Raw genomic sequence first — 21,516 nt, forward strand, 5'->3', positions numbered from 1 at the left:
CAATGTTATAAAAAAAATTGAAATCGTGGAACGGCGATATTTTGATTATCATATACCGGCACATATGCCGCCTCGGGTCGATGCATGCTGCACCCCGGCGATAGACCAACCGCGAGTACGGTTGTACCATTATTAATAACCGATAAACCAATTACAATGTTATCGGATCGCCGTTATCTGCAGGCAGACCGCGTAAAAGGCTTATGCCAGCTCTGCCTAGTCGTAATCTGATGTGGAAGAGAGCCCCGAGGTTCTCTCGCGTGGGCATACCATACCGATGCCTTTTTGCCACTTTTAGCGATACTGCTAGTATCGTTCTAGCGATACTAATGAGCCCGTTGTCCGACCAGAGATGCTTTCTTACGCCTGAATTCCACGGATACGATCGTGCGTTTCCCCCGCGTTCCACGGGCGCGTTTGCCTTTTTTGCCTCTCGTACCCTTCCTTTCTCGCGTGTGACAGAGACGTATTATAAAAATATCGTTTAAATTAACAATCACCATTTTCGGAAAACTATTATCTATTCTTTTTCGAAACGGATCTTTGTAACAGATCGCTCTCTATTGTAGAAATATAAAAATTCTTATAAATTATAACGAATAAAAAATAAGAGCGTACATAGATGTTTATTATGGTAAACTTTAATAGATAAATCCGATGTAAATATGTGAAAGTTGCGTAAATAATTGCATATTATGGATAGTATTAGCTGGCGAGAAGAATTCCCTGCGTTGCAACGTGAAACAGCATGCGGTCTCGGCCGCGACGTATAATTGGACGTTTCGGATCCGCGCGCAGTCGAAGAGAAGCGCGGCTGGTCTAACATAAGCCAAAGTTTTAAGAATGCGATCGTGGGGGGTCCTCGTTAGAGAGGGTTTCGCGTGCAGGGCTTGGATCGCGGCCCATATTTGCATATTCATGCGACTCCAAATCTCGTTTGACGTACCGACAATCTAGAAGCAGAACTTCATGGGCGAGCATTGATCCCATAATGAATATAACACAAAAACTCATGCTAATAATCATTATTTTTAATAATAATAATTTTATTAAATGAAGCATGTAACACGTTAAGAGTAATCGTACAATATTGAAATAACACATGTTGAAATAACACACTCTTTTTATGACACATGCCATTATAACCATTTGTAGGCGATGTTAAATTTTCTTTGGTCGAGTTTAATTTTATTATAAGTTTGTTTTCGTCAAGATCAGGATCGTTTCGCAAACAATATTTATCTCGATGGTCTGAGTATTTCGAAACAGGCTTCGACAATCGTAAACGAGCGAATAGAAGCAAGCAATAAAGCCGAGTTTCCTTTGTTACTATAATATAATAAATTTTATTTCATTCAATACACAATATTATTTCTTACACACTCTTATATGTTGGAGCGTCAAATCGTTCGCAATCTCAAAATATTTTGTACAATCCCAAATTTTAAATTAAATGATCGCACATATTTTTCATATCTTACTTAGTTTTTGGTATGTACAATAATTTATCTTTTTTATTTCTCCGCGTAAAAGAGATACAAGGAATATAAGTGACTTATTGTTCTCCGATTTTTAAGATTATTCCCGTCTTTGTGTTTGTCACCGATTTGCATATTTCTGCAAATTGGATATACTCGGAACTTTATTGACATTCTCAGAAGTTTATGAGAGAATTTCATAACTAGAAATTGCGCGCGAACTGTACACACTGCAATATGAAACTTTATACCGACAAAGCCACCTCCGCAATGTACTGAGTGGAAGGAGGATTATTTTCGCAAACGGAGAAGCACTTCCGAAGTTTCCAACTCAAATGGCTCGATTATCGAGTACCGGTAATTATATATTAAAGCCACACTGTTGGCGTTCGCGATTAGTTCGGCTTGCAATTAAATTATTTCCTCGTGATAAACATATTTAAAAGGCGGAAAAGTGAGAAAAATGTCGTTAAATCGATCGACGCTACGATTATGCTGTGAGAAAAAATGAGCGTATGCCTCGCAGGTGCATTTAGTGCGCTCAAAACTGCGTTCCAATTAAACGATCCCCGTATCCAGCTCGTGCTTCATAAAACTATTTTACTTAAGAGCTTTTTCTCGCAGCTGAGACCAGTTATAATAATTGCGATATAATCTTCTTACGTTCGGCACGATTTACGGTCCATTTTTGCAGAAAAGTAATCCACGCAAATTGTCCTTCTACGATATAATATTCAAAACATGATTATTTTAAAGATATAGCAGTCACTAAAGAATGCCACGCTCTCTTTTCTCTATTTTTCTGTTATACTTTATACCTTTATCCAATTTTCTGATTCAATCGCTTCATCATTTTGTCGATACGATAGCTCGCAAACTCCTAAATAAAAGATTCAGAATTTAAACATCTCTATGTCTCTGTTCGTTGAAGTAAACAGCGAACGATTTTCATAAACGATTCGAGAGCACGTTATGCTCGGACTGCTCCGATACGCGGAATAGCCATTGGTACGTCGGCTTTAAACACGGCATGATACGAAACGCTTGTAATTACCATCGAGTAAAATCGGTATCGATAAAATCGATAAATCACTTCTCGCGGGAATATTAGACCCGCTAGCCGATAACAGACGCCTATATATTGGAGCTCGCCCATTCCTGCGATAGCAGCGAGTCACTCGCAGTTCCGCGGGCATCGTTCCAAACCTGAATGACGCCCACTCGAAGAAGTTACGTAACGACGCGTGCCAATACATCACAAAAACACGCTAGTAAGCATGTTCATTCACGATGATCGTCATCGCTGCTGCCGTTGGCAAAGACATTGAACTTGCTTCCGAGATTCAAATGCGCTGGCATTCGTTTCTATTTTTCACACTAGTTTGTAGGGTACTTTTGATTATTATAATTTAGACTTTTTTTCTTTTTAAATAATAAAATTATGATTCGTTTTTATTATAATTCGTGATGAATTTTGTCATATTTGACAACTAATTGAAAATTGTCTAGGGTTAAGGAAGTCTTACATGATAAATGTATGGTAAGTTGCAATACCTATATTGCAAAATTGTGATATGTAAAAATTTCACGTATATATCTATTTTATAGAAAATTGTACGACGATGTAATGTGAGTAAAGGATACGTTTCTCTTATTGATTATGTTTTCAACTACTGGCACATTGTTGTAAAAGCACTTCGTGCACTTTGCGTTATTGACTCTTTTCAGTCTGGCAATGAGATAAAAAGATCTTACTTACTTTAAACTTTGAAAGTAGAAAGAGTACTTACGCGCGCTATGTTAGAAATAAAAATAAATTAAGCGGTAAATTTTTCTTTTTCTTTTTCTCCCCCAAAATGCTGTTTGTCTCTCTCTCTCTCTCTCTCTCTCTCTCTGACTGGACGCATATAATTTGTCAAATTGTTTTCCGTTTAATAATGTGCAAATATTTCATGTTAAAAATAGTTTAAAATCTGAAAACACATCAAAGCAAAATTAGGGAAGAAGGGGATTGTTACTGAGCAATCGTTCTTCTTTCATCTTGACGAATCGCGAATACACGAATTCCTTCTATCTTTCTCTTTCTTTTTCCTTCCCTCTCTCTTCTTCTTTCATTCGAACCGACCATCTGATTCCAATTTACGAAATCTCGCAGTCATTTAAGAGATTCACTTTCGTCAGATGAAGGTAAGAATGTATATTCGATTCACGTAATATTGCGTAACACATAACTGTCTATTAGCCATACTGACATAAAGAATCACAGAACCACTTTGCAGTGAAACTTATTTCGTCGTAATGAGATTCAATAACGCAGAGTCAAATTTTGAGTCAAGATCTATTGTGCTAAATATAATTATAAATAGGTAATATAAATATAATTTCCGTATAGAAGATGAGATATTAATTTTATCATTTTGCGTATTTATTCTTACATAAAAATATTGTTTGTTGTATGTCTATTTTATATAAATATATATTTTATGTTAAAATAAAAAATATATAGTCTTTTATTATATATATTACATATATATGTAATACACAGGATTAAAAGTCGAATTTATAATTAAATTAATTAAAAAATTGATAATTAAAATTTTATCATACATATATATATATATACATCTCTTTTTATTCGATTTAACATATATTTTAATATATGTTAAATATATTACTAACGTTACAATTTTTCCTTTCAGGTTGCTGGGGCTCTTAATATTTCTTATAGCAGCACATGTACACGATACTTCCGCAAAACACGTAAGTTCATTTCTATAAAACGAGCAGTATTTATAAGATAAAAACAATATTCAAAGCATCGTGGTGATACCTTGAAGCCCGGAATAAAGCCACGACAAGGGCCTCAACGTATCTTGACGGCATTCCCTCAGGTTTTATTGCCCTTTCTTTGATGATGGTTCGGGTTTCAAGGCCTCCCGGTCTCTGCGCAGATTATCTTGGTACACTTTGTGCCTAGGAAATCTCCAAGACAATAGGGAACATAAAGATTCCGTAAACCATTACGACGTAACCAATAATTACGGATGGCCTCCGGTGCTAATCTCTACTCGTGTATTTTTCTTTTTCCTAAATTCATTTATCACGCCCCAATATTTTACATAGTGTAAAATTAATATAAAAATTAATGCTTGCTATGTCGGATATTCAAATGTTATTTTGTGATGTAAAGACAGTAATGTTCGATATATTTGAATACACGTTTCCTTCATACGCGTGCGTTTGCAAGCTACAAAATGGCATTGATTTTGGCCCAGCTCCAAGATATCTAAATATAATACCACGTTACTACCAGATGTACCATTAATTCTTATAGCGAGCTTTTTTCAAGACTTTTTATGCAACAATTTTTGACTGTAGAAAATTATCCGTCTTTATCTCTTTCGGAGTGATTTAATATTTTTATTCAAGTTCTGTTTTGAAAATTCTGTTTAGAAATGTTTTGAAACTCGACTTTTCACGCTAATCAATGATATTCCGAGAGTTCTGCCGTTGGATAAATCTGATAATTTCGCAAATTTATATGCCATTTCCGTTATCATCTCTTCATTACTGTTTTCATTTTAGCCGCAAAATTCGATTCGCGAGAAAACAGTTCCGCAAGATCGAAAAGAGCGACGATGCTGAAAGCATAAAAGCGAGATTAGATTAGGTCCGAAATGGAAGCTACAGGCTACAGTATCGCGAGAAAGTTTTCGGGATAAGGAGAGGGAATTTTGTTAGAGGGCATTCCCGTGATCTCCTCGACGGGGCAAGAAAATAGAGGTTCGAAAGGTACCGAAGGTTCGCCCTCTATAACAGAGGACGAAGGAGATCGCGGTAATCTCGTTGCACGCTCACGGTTGTTGCGCTTCTGTCGTGGCCGTTGTTTTATCTGCATCCACGGGACCCACGTCCGACTTACACGGGAAATAACTTATGCGAGAAATAATTCGGGATCTCTCGTTACACGCGGCGTGTTCATCAGCGGCAGACCTTGAGCTTTTTATATCCGAGCTTTTTACCTCGCGCCAAAAGCACATCTTCTGTCGCCTTTGAGACAAATTGTCAAATGCCACGCCTTTTCTCGACGACGTTTTTATAATCTCGAATTGATAGCTATTTATAAATTAAATATACAAATTTAATTTAAAAAAAAAAAAGGTTGATTATATAATATTAATTAGATTTAAAGCAACATCGGATCTCGACAACGAGGAACTTTTAAACACGTTGCGAATCAGCGGCGTCTCTTTTCATATGAAAACGAATTCGCGAACGCGACGCAACACGCGATATAAAAATGAATTAAATGAATGAAACGTCGGTAAATGGGTTGCATTGCCGGGCGATTACAATTGCAAAAATTGCTCTTCGCAGTATCTGTCGCAGGTTCTTCGACATTTCGCTCTCTGTCAGAGGGAAATTACATTTATAAATTTGCAGCGTATATATACACACGCTCGCGAGTGGCGCTCCCAAGATATTCGCGAGGATCGACAATGAGATTATTAGTTGCGGCACGAAGGGAGAAAGGGAAAAACCCTACTGACTCATGGCGGCTTTTTACCATCATCAGCGCACTCCTGGCCAGACTGCGTGGCTAATCTAAGTTAAGTGGTCATTACAGACGCGAAGGAATCTTGAAAACGTATCCGACAATCTCGGCGGCTGCAACCAACGGACATTGCAATGGTATGTCGTGATATACGTTAAAGTGAACCTTGATTTGATGGCAATTAATTCCGTGTGTAATTTGTACGTTAATTAGTTTCTTTCGCATTAATCGTTTTCTGACACGTTTATACGTAGCTCCTTCCTTTGTTAAAGCAAAATTGGTAGAGTTATAATTTTACGAACATTTAAGGAAATATTGGGAGGTGTATGCTCGTTAAATTATGAAAAAATAATACTTTATAAAAGAAATTTATTGAATTCTTATTTCACATATTGAATTGGTATTGTTAAAAAATACTAATTACAGAATTTGACATAACAGTTATCGAAAAACAAACTCCAATCTGACTATGTAAATGAAAAATTAAGAAAATATATCCTGATGATATAATGACGTAAAGCATACAACGAGTCGTCGTGGTTAGCGAGAACGGCAGACGCGATTATGCAATATGTACTTCTGAAGATGAGAAAAGCATTGCTTATGCCATTTACACGTTTAAGGACGTACGATGAAGAAGATAGCTTCGCTGCAAGTCGAATCGTGTATTTACCGCGATCAATTTCCCATCATAAACGAACGCGTTACTTTGACGTCTCTATATAAGCACAGTTTTCAACGGTATAATTACTCATTAAATGTGATAACTGCAAAATCATTTATATTCTTCTTCTCTCTTTATTTTTCTAAAAGCAGCAACGTACATTTTCAAGCTATGTTTAGTTCAAATATTTAGCGAGAATAATGTGCAATTTTTGTGTTCGAGCTTTAATCCTCCTGCTATTACGGCGGATAATGTTTCCAAAGCAGAATTAACAAATTTTGTTTGAAAAATTTCGTTTCTTTTGTATCCAATTATATTTTTAATTAGTAAAATGTTTGAGAGTTTATATATAAAAAAATTATATTTACTTATTTAAATATGTTTGCTTTCTTTTTTTATATATACAATATATACAATATATATATATATATATATATATATATATATATATATTTACAATTATAAAACGTATAGAGGAAGAATATTAAAAATAATACTAACTAAATAAAACTTTTATATACGTTATCGACATTAGTTTAAGAAACAAAAATATTCAAAGCATTTAATTACGAATTAATTAAATATATTTGCTGAATAATACGCTTTCTCTCTATCCCTCTCTCTCTCCCTCTCTCTTTTTTATCTCTTCCTCTCTGAATAAAATTCCTGCAACGTCAAAAACAAAAAGCTAAAAAATTAATAAGTACGTTTTCATATAATATTGCGTAATACATTGTGTTGTTACTGAACCATGGCCGGAGAAATGTTCTATACTTATTATACTTGCTCGTTTAAGACAACAAACTATTGCAATTGATACTTAGAAAACGCATCGTCCCTCGAGCTATCTCGATTCCTCGTTCTTCGTCAATTTTGGCCGCCGACAATTTGCGCTTCGAAGCAGCAAAAGTTACAAATCATGCATACTTTTGCATAAACATATCACGATATTATCATCAAGCCTATGCAAATAGTTGCATTAGTTTGCGTAAGATTGCAGTAAGCCAAGAATCCTCCGCGATATCATCGCGTTGTAACTGATTCTTGTGCGCAATCGATGCTCGACGGGTCATTCCGTCGCGGAATTCGCAACAATTGGCCGGGGAAATGAGATATGACGGGCATATACGGATCTTTCGTTCTCGTTACGCCAGTGAATCGGTTATCAGCGATCTTGCAGACGAAATCGCCATTACGTGAACCGGACCCATCGCCGTTTTGCGTCGGACGCGAGGTCAGACGGCGACGATATATATGACAATTATTAAGAAGGAGGCGTGTTGCGCCCGGCTGTTCACGGTTCATCGGCTGACCCCTTTGTGTCCGAAGAGAGAAAGGGAGAGAAAGGAAAAAAAGAGAGAGAGAGATCCATTTCCCCGAACCATTTAATTAACTCTTTGCCACGCAATCTCACGGAACATTCTACGATCGTCAAATTCCACGTTCCATGTACGAACGGCGGCTCGCATCGGCGGTAACTCCCGAGATCCGTGGTCGACATGGCGCGCATTGACCGTGACAACATCCAATTATTGTTGACGATTTATATCGCGCGTTAATCTAAAGTTGAATCTCGTAGTTAGCGCGTATAAAGACAAATGGCTAGTACGCGGGCGTAGAAGCGACTTAAATAACAAATTCATAATTCGAGAGATACTTAATTTTCTCTTACTATCTACTTTATTTCTCTCGGCGTTGCTATTAACGCAGCTAGTTATACTTGCGTGTTTTATGGATCTCACGATTTTCGGAATACAATGTTATTTTTATCCGAGAAGAAAAAATTTTAATTTTGCTAAAGTATAGTTGCCATTATTAGTCAATATATTGGAATAAACAGAACTGTATCAAATCGCGTTTTTTGTTTCTTATTCCTGATAACGTAAAGCGTCGAAATGTACGGTGATTAGTAATTGCTGATTGCCTTCTAGCCAGAGGAAGATCTCTACCATCTCATTGCAGAGGCAACCGTGATAAAAAGCGTTCGTGGTTATCTACTGTTACCGCGGATATTAGACATTAGAACTTGAGCATACCAAATGAAATTACATTTTGTGTACGTATATAGATACCTACGAAAACTGCGCTTGAATTTAATTCATAATCGAAGTTTCCAACGAAGTTGCAAACGCTATATATATATATATATATGTGTGCGTGTGTGTTTGTGTGTGTATATGTATATTTGCTGATTACGCTCTTATTTTTATCCGCTATAGAGCAAATGAATATCGTATTTGCCTCTCTTATACTTATTTAATATTTTTACTTTAATTTAATTTCTATCTCTCCATTAATCTTAATAATTATTATAGTTAAAGAAAAAACATATTAAACTTTAGTTTTTAAATGTTGTAAAATATCAAATGTGACAACACATAATCTCGTTTATACCGCAAACGAACGCTTGCACAAAATCGGGTAGCTTGCCATAGTGTCACCGAGATTATATTAATCTCAGCTCAAGAAGCCAGCTTGCCAGGGCCATCCGATCGGATGCAGAAACCCTCTTTACGGATCATTGTCCTCGACGATATTGGATTACGTTTCACTGTTAACAGGTTACGTTTCGTATCTCGCCGTGGCAGTCAAGCAGCAATGGTGAGTGAACCACCATCATGGCTAATCGACTGCGAGATCGATAATAAATGGATTGCGCTATTATTCTACTATTGACACCGTTTTATAAAAATTGCAATATATATATTGTTTTTTATATACTTTAATAAATTTTCTGATATATTAATGTCAGTTAAAAAAAAAATTAATTATTTTTATTATTATTAATTTCAACGATGATTGGAATCAATAATAATTAGATTTTTTTTTTAACTTAAATAAATTTTATATTATTGAAGGTGAAATTTTACGGAGTTAGAGAAATTCATAAGTAGAATATATATTTCAAGATGATTAAATCTTATACATAATTATATTAAATAGACAGTTTTGTGACTCGTATTAATTCGAATAATCAATAAGTTTTAAAATAAATAATTAATAATACCGTACTTTATTACATACCTTTCTTAAGTAATAAGCGTGACTGTCTAAAGATACAGATACCATTCCGTAAAATCGTAATTACAGAATAGATCTTATAATACCGCGGTATAATTAACCGTAGAGAAAAATCTCAAGAGCAAAAAAACAATATTCGCCGCGTCGCGAATTACGTCTCCGCCGTAATGAGACACGCGATTATGCGCATAGCAATTATCCAGCGTAATTAACAATTAACGGCAAGTCCGTCGATCGCGTGATTACTTTCGGTAATTAACAAAAGAGAACATCCCGGTAGTTGACATAATTATAGGACACGTCATACCGTCGTGACGCGAACGGCCGGGCCGCGTCTGGCACAAAAATAATCATCGCTCTTACAAGAGATGATGTAAATGGTCGATTTGTTCCGGCAGCTGCCCCGCTTTATGTCTCGAATCGGCATACGCGACGTGGTTAGTCACCACTTAAGAATACGTTTTAATTTCTCGATTTATCGCGCGCTTTCGCGATAATCGCTGATTACTGTGAGAATCGCAATAAACTTACTTCTTCTCGACAAATCTGTTTAAACGGCAGTTCTAAGACGATCCGTCGTCTTCGGTTGCTACGGCAATCCAAGTGACTGTGCTAAATTTAATCACGTTCGCGCTTGCTATTATCGTAAACAATTCTCTGTTAATTTAGCTTTGTGATATGTTTGAAATATAAATATAAAATGAATATTAATATAAAAATACTTTTGACAATATCGTACATTTCTTCTGGATATTCTTTTATAATATAATTATGGTAGCAATATTCAAAAAAATTAATAAGAATAGCACAAATAAATTTTAGATTGAACTATATGCAATATTATGTAAACATTGAGCTAGTTATAATTTCTACGAGTAAGATTAAGAATGATAAACGTAGAAGCTTTAATATTTCAATGCTTGATTACTCTTCGTGTACCGCTTGATATATTTTGCGGATTTAAATATGATTTATGCGAGTACTTGAATTTCCTCTGACGCACACGCTTTTTACAAACTCATCTTGCAGTGTCGTGCATCCGATGGTTTTATAGTCATACACGTACCGCTAACATGTCATTATTATCGTTATATATTCCCACGTTGCGGTACATACAGCTTGGTGATTTGACGAGCCAAGCTACAGATGTTCGGTGCAATACAGGAAGAGAATGATCTTATATAGCGGTACACATTTTTTAAATACCACGAAAGGAGTAGCGTGAAAATTTCAAAATAAAATTTCGAAATTTTAAATTTATATTATCACTCATATTATCGACGTTAAATTAAACGTTAAATTCACATTAAATTATAATGATATATTTATGTTGCGATATAACTCAGCGATTTCAGGAGTTGTAGCTCCAACTTATCTGATTCTTCGTTAAAAATTATCAGACGACGCGATGACTTTATAATCGAATGGATCTGCGCCAACTTGTGCGTTTTCTTAAGCTTATATATTCCCGCATTATCTCGTACGTGCAAACTCGACAATACGACGGCCACGATAAGTTGCAGATGCTCGTGGAGAAACCGCAAAGAAGAAAGTCTCCTCCCTGAGCGCTCAAAAGTACTTTTACTACGCGGAAATGACGCGCGCGATGCGCCCATCTGTGCGCGACCATCTCCCACGCTTAGTAAAAATCTCCACTGCAGCTGTCATAACCGGGACTGTAAATGACTATATGACCGATGCATCTACATTGCATAATCTTCTATGAGTAGCGAGATGCAAGTGACACAAGTTTCAATAAAATCCTTCGGCATACCAATGAGAAATATCCTTTCTCTCTAGAATAAAGATTATTTGAGAGAGAGAAATTTATAAAATATATTGTGCATATATATTTTTCGACACACATATATAAATTATAGATCTGATTTTTGTCTTTGTACTATTTGCATAATTGAAACATGATAAGGCTGAAAACAAATTAAATAGTGAAGTAAGAAAGTTTTTCAATAGCAAAAATGTGAGAATTGTTGTAATAGAAAGTTTTAATGCTATATTGTTTCTATGATGGAAAAAAAAAAAAATGAAATTGTATACATAAAAATTGCAATCAATTATTCTTACGTTAATGTGAACCGAAAAGCTAATAAAAATTATTTTAATTGAGAAGTTAAATAAAAGGAAAAATTGTTTGTGCTGTAAATAATGCTTCTTCTCGGAATATAAACAATATTTTAATCGAAGAAATCAGTGTCTGAGTTGAGAAAGAGAACAGATTAAATCCGCATAACTTTTCTTGAGTTCCGACGTTCGAATAAACTTGTTGAAGTACATATAGTTGCTGTTCATGTATATGATTAATGCAAATCTTGATTTATGTATGTAATGACGTTTTGGCTAGCATTATAAATCTTTGAAATCTTTTAGTAGTCTTTTAGTTATCCTTTAATAGTACTTTTTTGTTGCAAAGTCGAATGTAAAAAATGAAAACTGATCAATAATATTTGGAAAAAAAAAAAAAAAAAAAAAAAAAAAAAAAAACAATATTGATGTCAGCTTTATACGAATTTTATTTAATAAAGTTTAGCAATAAATATATATATACATAACAGTGTGGATTTTGAGAAATTAAAAAAAAAATGTGAATTCTATTTTATTAGTAAATCTCTATTGGCATGGCACTCTGAATTGCATGCACAATTTTTTTTGTATGCATTTAAAAAGTAAAACAATTTACTTTAATTGCTATAAATGGTTGTGGTCGCTATGATTCACTGCGTCATGTAACGATCAGTGTAACTATTTAGCCGGATAAATTGTACACGGAGTATAATTGCCAGGAACGCGCGCAATAAATCTGCCTTTCATTAAATGCCGTGCAATTATATTTTACCCAGCTCTTTGTTTGTTCTTTTGTCGATAATTATTCAAGTACAAAGTACTCTTTAACCCGTGGGATGAAGTACAAAACAATTTCAACCCTTTACTGCCGGTATTTCGAATGAAATGACTTTATGGCAAATAATTCATGCAAATAATCAGAAACTCCAGCTTTTAACGACAGCGTAAACGCTTGTCATATATCAGTTTAAAAACCATTGCTCTCTTTAATTATAGAAATAACTGTTATTATCTTACTTTATACAAATATATCGACTTTTCCCCTCTGAATAGAAATTTCTAAATTAATGAATACAGGAGCCACAAATATTATCATCTTTCTTTACAAATTTATCTAAAAAGAGATACTGAGATACTTCTTTAATAATTATCGAAATAACTATCGAAATAAATTTATCTTGATTTATGTGACAATCTGAAATTTTAAAATGAAAACAGGATTTTTTGCATGTATCCATAAATTTTACGAATCGGCCATCAGAGACCAATAACCGAATACAAGCCGTTCAACAAGACACGCTTGGAGCAGCGATTGTACTCGAGAGCGCGTTCGATCGAGAAACGATCATTTAGCGAGAGTCGTTAAACGGGGAACCATAACTCCGGCAAGGAGTGCTAGAATGCGTTGTAGGGTAGCTGATAATTTTATTGGAAACCGCGCATGTGCGCTTTACAACCGGCGAATGCAAACTGCCTTGGGCACTCGCCAAAAGGATCTGGCCATTGAAATGTTATATGGCCACTTCTTCTGGAGCAAACGCTCGGGCAAAAATCCCTCGTACGTTTGTGACTGCAAACTTGGCCCAAAAAATTAATTTTAAACCGCGACAGTTTATTTTCCGGGCAGATTTTTATCTGTCGTGATTTAATCGATACTGATTATAATATTAAGACACGAGTGATATACGATATACGGTGACTAAAGTTCTTTCTCATCTCGCATATTCCTGCGCTTATTAGCCGCGGAGAACGCCTGCGGTGAATTTTGTGGACTTCCCGTCGAGAGACACAATTTGACGCTAATATACTGTGACAACGATGACATCGTCTGCAACGGTTCCTCGACTTGTCGCGCAGGAAGACGCGATCTTTAGCAAGGTTAATGGAAAATTCTAATGCAAAAAATATGCGTTAAAAATCATCCGTGACACGTTCCACACGCGCATTATTGGCAAAATTATTTCTTTCAGAAAATAAATTTAAGGAATAAATTGACGGATAAAATTCTACGAATGTCCAGATGGCATTAATTCTTAAAATTTTGCGATCAGGAACTCAAATATTATAAGAACGATGTAAATTAATTAAAAAAAAAAGGATTATTAACAATCATACGAGAGAAAAATGAACTAGGTGTTCACGGATAAATATCAGATTGTGATGCTTTCCTTAAATATCGTCTTTCTTTGCGCGATACACTTATACGTGAGCCATTTTCTGATGGAGGGATTCATGGTGCCCGTTGAAGCTCACCTGTACGTCGCGCCTCTGGACGGTTGTTCGGAGGCGGAGGGTCCAGGTGAACGAGGGGGCACTTAGCGCGAAATGTTTCCCCTCGCACACCCACGTTCTCACGGTAGACCGGGATCTTTTTCGCGACCCCGGCCGCGACCCCGGGATACCTCCGGACTACCTCGGTCCCGCGATGCGATCGACGGCGCGACGCGGTGCGATAACGCGCGCTGTAATAAATTTATCTCTCTCTCTCCTTTGTGTTGCAGCATCATATAAAATTAAGGCACGGGAGGCATCGTCGACAACACGGCGGCAGTTATCTGCCCGGCAACTTCGTGCCGGACACGGACGAGCCCGAGAGGGGTAACTGGGGACCATGGTCGACACCGAGCTCCTGTTCGCGCTCCTGCGGCGGCGGGGTCGCTCATCAGACCAGACAGTGTCTCGACATAGAGTGAGTTACCATATTTTACCAGATTTCACATTTGTCGACTTATCTGATCTGCCGCTCGGCCCGCGGTGGAAAACGGTCGCTCGTTCGTATCGCGAGATACGATATTGAGGGGGATGTCGAACGACACGCCGGGATGGGCTTCTTGGCACGTACAAGAGGAACGTCTCAATATCGCTCTCGTGGAATTCACTGTAGAAAATGAAAACGATAGCGTCGGATATCTCGCGGATGTGACAAATGTTGCAAATTTTTTTAAACATTCCGTTATATATAATATTTTATCGACGAGAGGAATTTTTTCAATTTTCTGTGTTATTTTAAAAATTTCGAGAAAATATATATGCTCTTTTATAGTTCTGAGACTATACGTACACTCGGTACGTACACGTAGATACTGAAAGAATCGTTATCATTATCACTCATATTCGTAAATGATGTACGGAAATGTACCCACCTCTTTTAAAGTTTCTCCTTCGTTGAATTCGCCTTAGAAAGAAGTCATTCTATCTCGTCGAGTTTCTTGCTATTCTCGGGACTGCTCGCTACAATGGTATGCTCAATTGGATTGAGATTGGATTAAAAGCGGACACAAGCTTGCAAAGAATTTAATCAAATCTCAATCTACACCGGATATCCCAGGCATGTTGAGGCAATCACTTATCACAGCAATAATAAATATTGCATGTATATTATTATATACTTTATTTCCAATAAATATTTTATAATATCTTTACAAAGAAAATTTTAAAAAATATTTTATTTAGGCAGAAAAGATGCAACAGTATTCTTCAATAAACTTGCTAAATTGCTGACGTTATAAATGATCCTTTGCAATTCTATTTAAAAAAAAAACTTTGCGTCGGTAAGTCACAATTATAAAGAATGTAATTTTGATAAAACGGCAAATCAACAAGAATCGAACAAAACATACGTAAAAAATATTCGCGAAAAAAAATCGGCCACATTTTCTTTTCGCAACGCGACGTACATCGGCCGCGACTAAATTTCGGATAAATCAACGAAACTTTTCTCCCGGCGCGCGCCAACGTAACGGATCCGCCGTAAATCCCTCTTATCTCGAAACTAAGGAAAGATTAATCGTAGGCACTTACACGTCTCCCGGCATCACGCTATCTCCAAGAAATTCTCACGATTTCCCATCGCGAAGACGCAATTAAAGTTGGATTTTAACGCGCGCCGCGGTTACGTAGGGCAAAAAGGCCGTAAGAGGAGAATGAGAGTGACCGATCGATGATCGACATTGTGCCAGTACGGTTGATTTCGTCATTAATGATATGGCGTGGATCTTAGAAAGCGAGATAATCGTAACGTGAAAGCACATGATGCGCGCATCGTATCGTATGAATTTCGTCTTGGTTAATCACAGATCAACGAAACGTAACGATCACTGCTATTTTATCGCGAGGGAAACGCATTATTTTCGCGAGATCGTGGCACACGACGTGCTTTCCGTATCTGTAGTCGATTAGAAATCGCGCTTAATCACGGAGAAATCGATAGAGAATTACGTATAATTTATATATCATTTTTGTCTGAATATCTTACTTTTTACATTAAAAAAAAAAAAAGAAAGACGATTAAATTTGAAGGAAGCGCTTACACGTGGATTTGTAATCTTATACTCCGTAAATGTAATACATGATGTGGTCACATAAATCCGTTAATAAAATATTACGTGTAACGCTCTAAGACGTAAGTACGTAAATCTTCGAATCTTTTTCTCCCTCTCTTTCTAAAAATTTTATCAAGCAGGAAAAGGTACTTACCTTAGAAAGATAAATTTTTAAACGTCGGATTTTCGTGTGCAATAAGTAAGCAGCACTTACCAAGATACTGTGGCATAATTTATTGAAGGAGTAAGTTTAATCTTGTTTTCACCAAACTCTTCACACTCGCGTAGAATGTTATGAGCTATCGTTGATCGTTTTTCATTTTTTCTTTTTGTGTATAAATTTTATAATCCACACATCTTTTAATTAATATTGAAAATTATCTATTCGCGCGTTTTTATCTCTTTTTTTATCCTAAAATATCGAAAAAAATTTTTTGAAGCCAGCTCTAGATCCAGTGGATAATTTTTATTAAAGCTCACTTTTAATCGCATGAATTTGAGGAGAAGAAAAAGAAATGCGTACAGCGTAATCAAAATTCAAATCGACACAGAGCAAATCACGATGAGGAATAGCTATAGAGAACGTTTTACATTATTCAACTATACACAATCGGTATTGCCCCTTTTATTATACATCGCGAGTGTATTTTATTCTCCGCGTGCAATTACTATAGTCGCATGTCAAATGGACTCGATTGTGTCTATCCTTTATTATAGTGATGATGTCGATTTCAACAGAGCTATGATAGTTGCGAATATAAGCGATTATATTCGAGTTCTATTATATAGAGAAATAAATTTGTGATTAATTATTAAGTAAAAATAAACGCAAAAGATAGATCTTATTTTTATAGCAATATTAACACTTGATAAGTAAAATTATAAATATAAGACAAAATTCATAAATGTAACAAGATTTAGCTTCTGTGATATTCCTTCGTTTATAACATACGAGAAAATAACATTTCTATATTTTATGGTGTTACAGTGACAGCGGTCATGACAGGTGCACCGGTGCCTCCAGAAGATTCTTCTCGTGTAACATTCAAGTAAGTACGAGAAACAGTAGCTCTTAATTCCAGCTCTTAACGAAGCTAATAACGATTTCAAATCGTATCAATTATTTTCCGCATCCGCGTCGCCGGATGCGGGCGATCACGTCGTCTCCCGCGATGTCATAATGTCGATCGGAGATCGCAAAAAGATTTCGTCGTGAGAATGCCGCGGGCTACGTGAGTCGCGTACAATCTGGAACTTGATTAATTGCCGTGTAACAGGGAGTGATTTATGCGATGTGCTTTAATAGATCGAGCGGCTTGGCAGTCTATCAAGGGGTCCTCGGGGCACAGACGCGTGACGCGCGGTTCAATTATTCGCGTCTGCGAGCAAACTGAAATCAATGAGAGAGTCGAAGTCTGCAGTCTTGTCCCTTCTCTCTTCCTCTCTTTCACGCCCGCCCACGATTCTTACGCGCCCTCGCTATATCGAAGAAAGTAAGCCGTTAAAGTACGAGACGGGATCTGTCTCGACGCGGAAAATTGCGATTAATTCGCGATTTGCACATTCGTTGAATGATTGATTCATTCGGTTATGTCTCATCTTTTCGTCGGAACGTCTTCCACTAATTTTTGAGATATAGATGAACGAATGATACGTCAATTTTTAATGATATGATTTATGTTGTTATTCAATCCTAATCAATTGCAATGGATCTCTAAACTCAGAAGTTTAAACGTATACTTATTTAAATTGCAGAGTCAATTATGAAAAATTGAAAAAAGATGTAACTGTAATATAATAACGAAACGATTAATAATAATTTTTTGTTTGTTACAATTTGAGCGCTTTGTTATCGAGATAGATCAATAATTGTCGATGAATTAAAAAAAGAAGAATATTTATTTATTCTATATCTATATATTTATGATGGCGACAGGAATAAAAATGTTTCCTTGCCATTTGCATGCCCGTAATATAAGCGCCATGCATTTCTACCTACATCGGCAGACTGCTGACATTTGCGACGATGCTCAACAAATCACCTCGTATTATCGGCCCCATTTATCGCTTTAAAAGTCTGTCTTTCCAAACGGGAGACGAGTGCATGTATACCATCTCGCGTTTTTACGACTCTCGGATAGCATTCCCGTGCTTTTAACTTGCTCACGATGTACAAATGGAGCACACCCTCGAGTATCCTCGGCGAGGATTTAATATAGTTAGACTTAAAGGAACGATCTTTTACTACCGCTATAAACTTTTAATCTCTTTCTTATTCGCGTTTTCAAAGGGAATCCACGCATTTTTTCAAGAGAAACATCGCCATCACAGAACTTCATCGAAATTTAACTTTTAAAAAAATAACAGAAATATTCGCTAATTGTAAAAGAAGTGAGATTTACGTATGTACTTTTAAAGTATGCGTCCGCTTCATATGCGTATATCACGGTAGAGAGATGGGTGCCTCTGAACTTTTACCTAAATCGGAATCACTGTCTGTCAAAGACTCGTTTATGCGGTTTCGTAGAATTATAGGACACTCGCGCTGAGGCAAGTCGCATTATTTCATTCTCTTCTTTGTCATTCGCATATAAGCGGATCGGCATATAACGAATATGTACCGTGGATAAGAAGGAACACGGGAATGGATTGGCGAATTAATAAGAATTTTTCTTTGTCGTTTCCATCTGTTCGTTTTCTGTCGGGAATAATTGGACGGAAATGTTGTATGTACTCAAAATCTCTATTTCAATTGAATATATGGCGAGATTTTGCAGTAGCTCGCTACAACCCAGTGACCCTATAAACTCGACCTGTACAATATCTGCACTTTAGCAGATTCTCTTCTCGGCAACCTGGTTGGTACCGTGAGTGCTCGTGACTTGCTCGGTAAAAGCTCGTGGAATGGAGAGGTGCGTTATACGGTAACGATAGCGGACCATTAAGCAAACGTTTACTCTTTATCGCTACGTAGATTGTGCTTTTACTTCGTGCCATGACGAGTAATACAACTAACGAATTTAGAAACACACTTTGAAACGTTTACGGCGAAACCGCAATTTCTTTAGCGTGAAGTAACATTGCCGATTTATATTGTTGTTTTAATTCAAAATTGTTTAGAAGCAATTATTGAAATTTTTGTTACAGAGCATTATTAAATTCTTTGATCTTTTAATTTAATTTGCTCGAGTGCTTGCGCACGATTTGAACGGCGATCAATTCCATTTTATTTTGTTGGCGAAAATGCGTTTCGTCAATTATTAGAATTTTCTCAAAATTTGTCAAAGACAGCATTTTATTTTGAAAGTAAACGTTCAAGTCTCTTTTATAATAATCACGGTAACGCGATTATAATGCCATATTAATCTTGAAAAATAGAATTTTCAATTTAAAAGCTAAACATAAAAAAGAACGAAAATGCAATATGATATAAAGTTCGCAAATTCTAGTAAATTTACGATGACAGTTCGGCGATGTTCTCGCTCTTGCAGAAAAATATAGGAAAATTATGATTAATTAACCACAATTAGAGAATCCGACGGCGTTCCGCCTTTCCTTTGCAAATTTTTTGCCGTCAACCCGTCAGGCCATTTAATCGCGCGCAGAAAACGGGGGAACAAAAATTATTTCGATAAAAATTATTTATGGGATATTCATCGGCAAATGCAACGTGCTACCGTTATCTCGTTCTAAGAGAGCATTTAATAAATCCTCTGAAATTAACATGACAAAAAGCTATCGTATCACATTCTAAACTGATAAATTGTCATTGTAGAGTTTGATGAAATGCGAACATAATATAAAAATTAATTAAAGTATTTTGAAATTTAATATTAAATTAAGGTTTATAAATATATATATATATATATATATATATATATATATATATATATATATATATTTGAAATACTAAAGTAAATATTATTTTTTGAATTTAAAAGTTAGATTATTTTAAGTCGTTTAGATAATTTAAGAGATTTGATTAATGTTTCTTCGTAATACTCTGTCGCACCATCTTTCATTCTTTTTGTATCAATCACTTTAACTCTGACGTGAATAGACAGCTGTAATTATGAGACTCAACAATGACACAACAATGACGGAAACGTATATTGACGCGACTGATTTCAATACACTATTACGATCAGCAGACATGAAGCTGCATCCGAGCACGTGGTGCGTCAACGATTCTCTGATGGACCACAGGAGATTTATGAACGGAAGCCCATTATGCATAACATCGACTCGCGAAACATTAACTTCGTTAGAGTCGAGTGCTAAATGAAACGAATAGCAAGATATACCGCTACACGTGTAGTAACTGTCATTGGCCTCTATTTCCTGGAACAGCAAGTAGTATCATCTTGTTTTACGATATAGGTCGCTCGAAATTGTTCACCTCTACGTATATAAAATGAAATGTGTAAAAGAAAATAAATTAAAGTAAATTTGCGATTTAGAGTGACGTGTAAACTTATAATGCAAAAATACCGATTGGAGGGAGAAATTGCGGATGCGACGTAGAATTGGCCGGACGTATTCAACGAAAAAGCACGTTTTAATCAAGAGTTTCCCCGTAAACAGAAGTCATCTTACGCGTGCATTTAGAAAGCTGCTGCTTCGTTTCGCAAACAACTTTTTCTTTTTCAACTTGAGATTCTCTAAGGACGACTGATAATGCCAACAGAAAAAAATGGTTCAATATAGTGAATCTTTTGTACTTAATTCGGACCAAATGTTGCCGCAAAATTTGACGTCTGGCATTATTTCATACACGAACGCAACGGAAAAATGTTGAATTTTTTTAAAGCAACGATGATTTTCTTAACTTATCATTTTCTAATAATTTAAAATTTTTCATTAAAATTATTTTTAGATATATTTACAAAGTAATGAATAATTTATTATTGATCTTCTTCGACTGGAAATATGCGGTAAATGGAACGTTGATATCACTCACCTTCCAGCATTTCGATAATTTGTTTCTCGCGTACTTTTTTTTGTCCATTTACAGTTCCGCCCCTGCTGTCTCTTCTCCAGGATAAATCACCCTCTTCAAAAGGGATTGTACAGTCGCAACGAAATGATGATATACGACGCCTGAGCTTCCAGAGCTAGTAGAAACAATTTATCAGTTTAATAACAATTAAACGTCTTATATAATCTGCGAATATTATTAGTAATCACGTTCAAATCCTGAACATAAATAATGGTAAGATTTTCCGAGAGCTCGCGAATAGCCAGCAGACATTGTGCGCTCACTAGAATGGACGAATAATTACCTACTCCATTATCCCTTAACGTTGAATTAAACGGAAAGGCAAACATTTCGATATGCATATCACGTAATTAACTTTTCACGTGCAAGCATTTTTTTCTTGTATATTTCCGGTTTTC

The 21,516-nt window shown here is 36.0% G+C and overlaps 1 protein-coding gene across 5 annotated transcripts in view; it reads left to right on the plus strand.

Moving 5' to 3' along the window:
- The window catches only part of Ppn (proteoglycan-like sulfated glycoprotein papilin), a 101,566-nt gene that overhangs the window by 57,089 nt on the left and 22,961 nt on the right, over window positions 1-21,516 (plus strand). For all 5 annotated transcript variants that reach the window (XM_070300834.1, XM_070300833.1, XM_070300831.1 and 2 more), the window contains exons 2-4: window positions 4,178-4,238; window positions 14,299-14,486; window positions 17,108-17,168. In XM_070300834.1, coding sequence (XP_070156935.1) covers window positions 4,178-4,238; window positions 14,299-14,486; window positions 17,108-17,168 — 310 coding nt within the window. The remainder of the gene's footprint in view (window positions 1-4,177; window positions 4,239-14,298; window positions 14,487-17,107; window positions 17,169-21,516) is intronic.

Source organism: Polyergus mexicanus, unplaced genomic scaffold, assembly GCF_030449975.1.
Source record: "Polyergus mexicanus isolate NDT 795.1 unplaced genomic scaffold, iyPolMexi1.0 SCAF_8, whole genome shotgun sequence".
Taxonomy (NCBI): domain Eukaryota; kingdom Metazoa; phylum Arthropoda; class Insecta; order Hymenoptera; family Formicidae; genus Polyergus; species Polyergus mexicanus.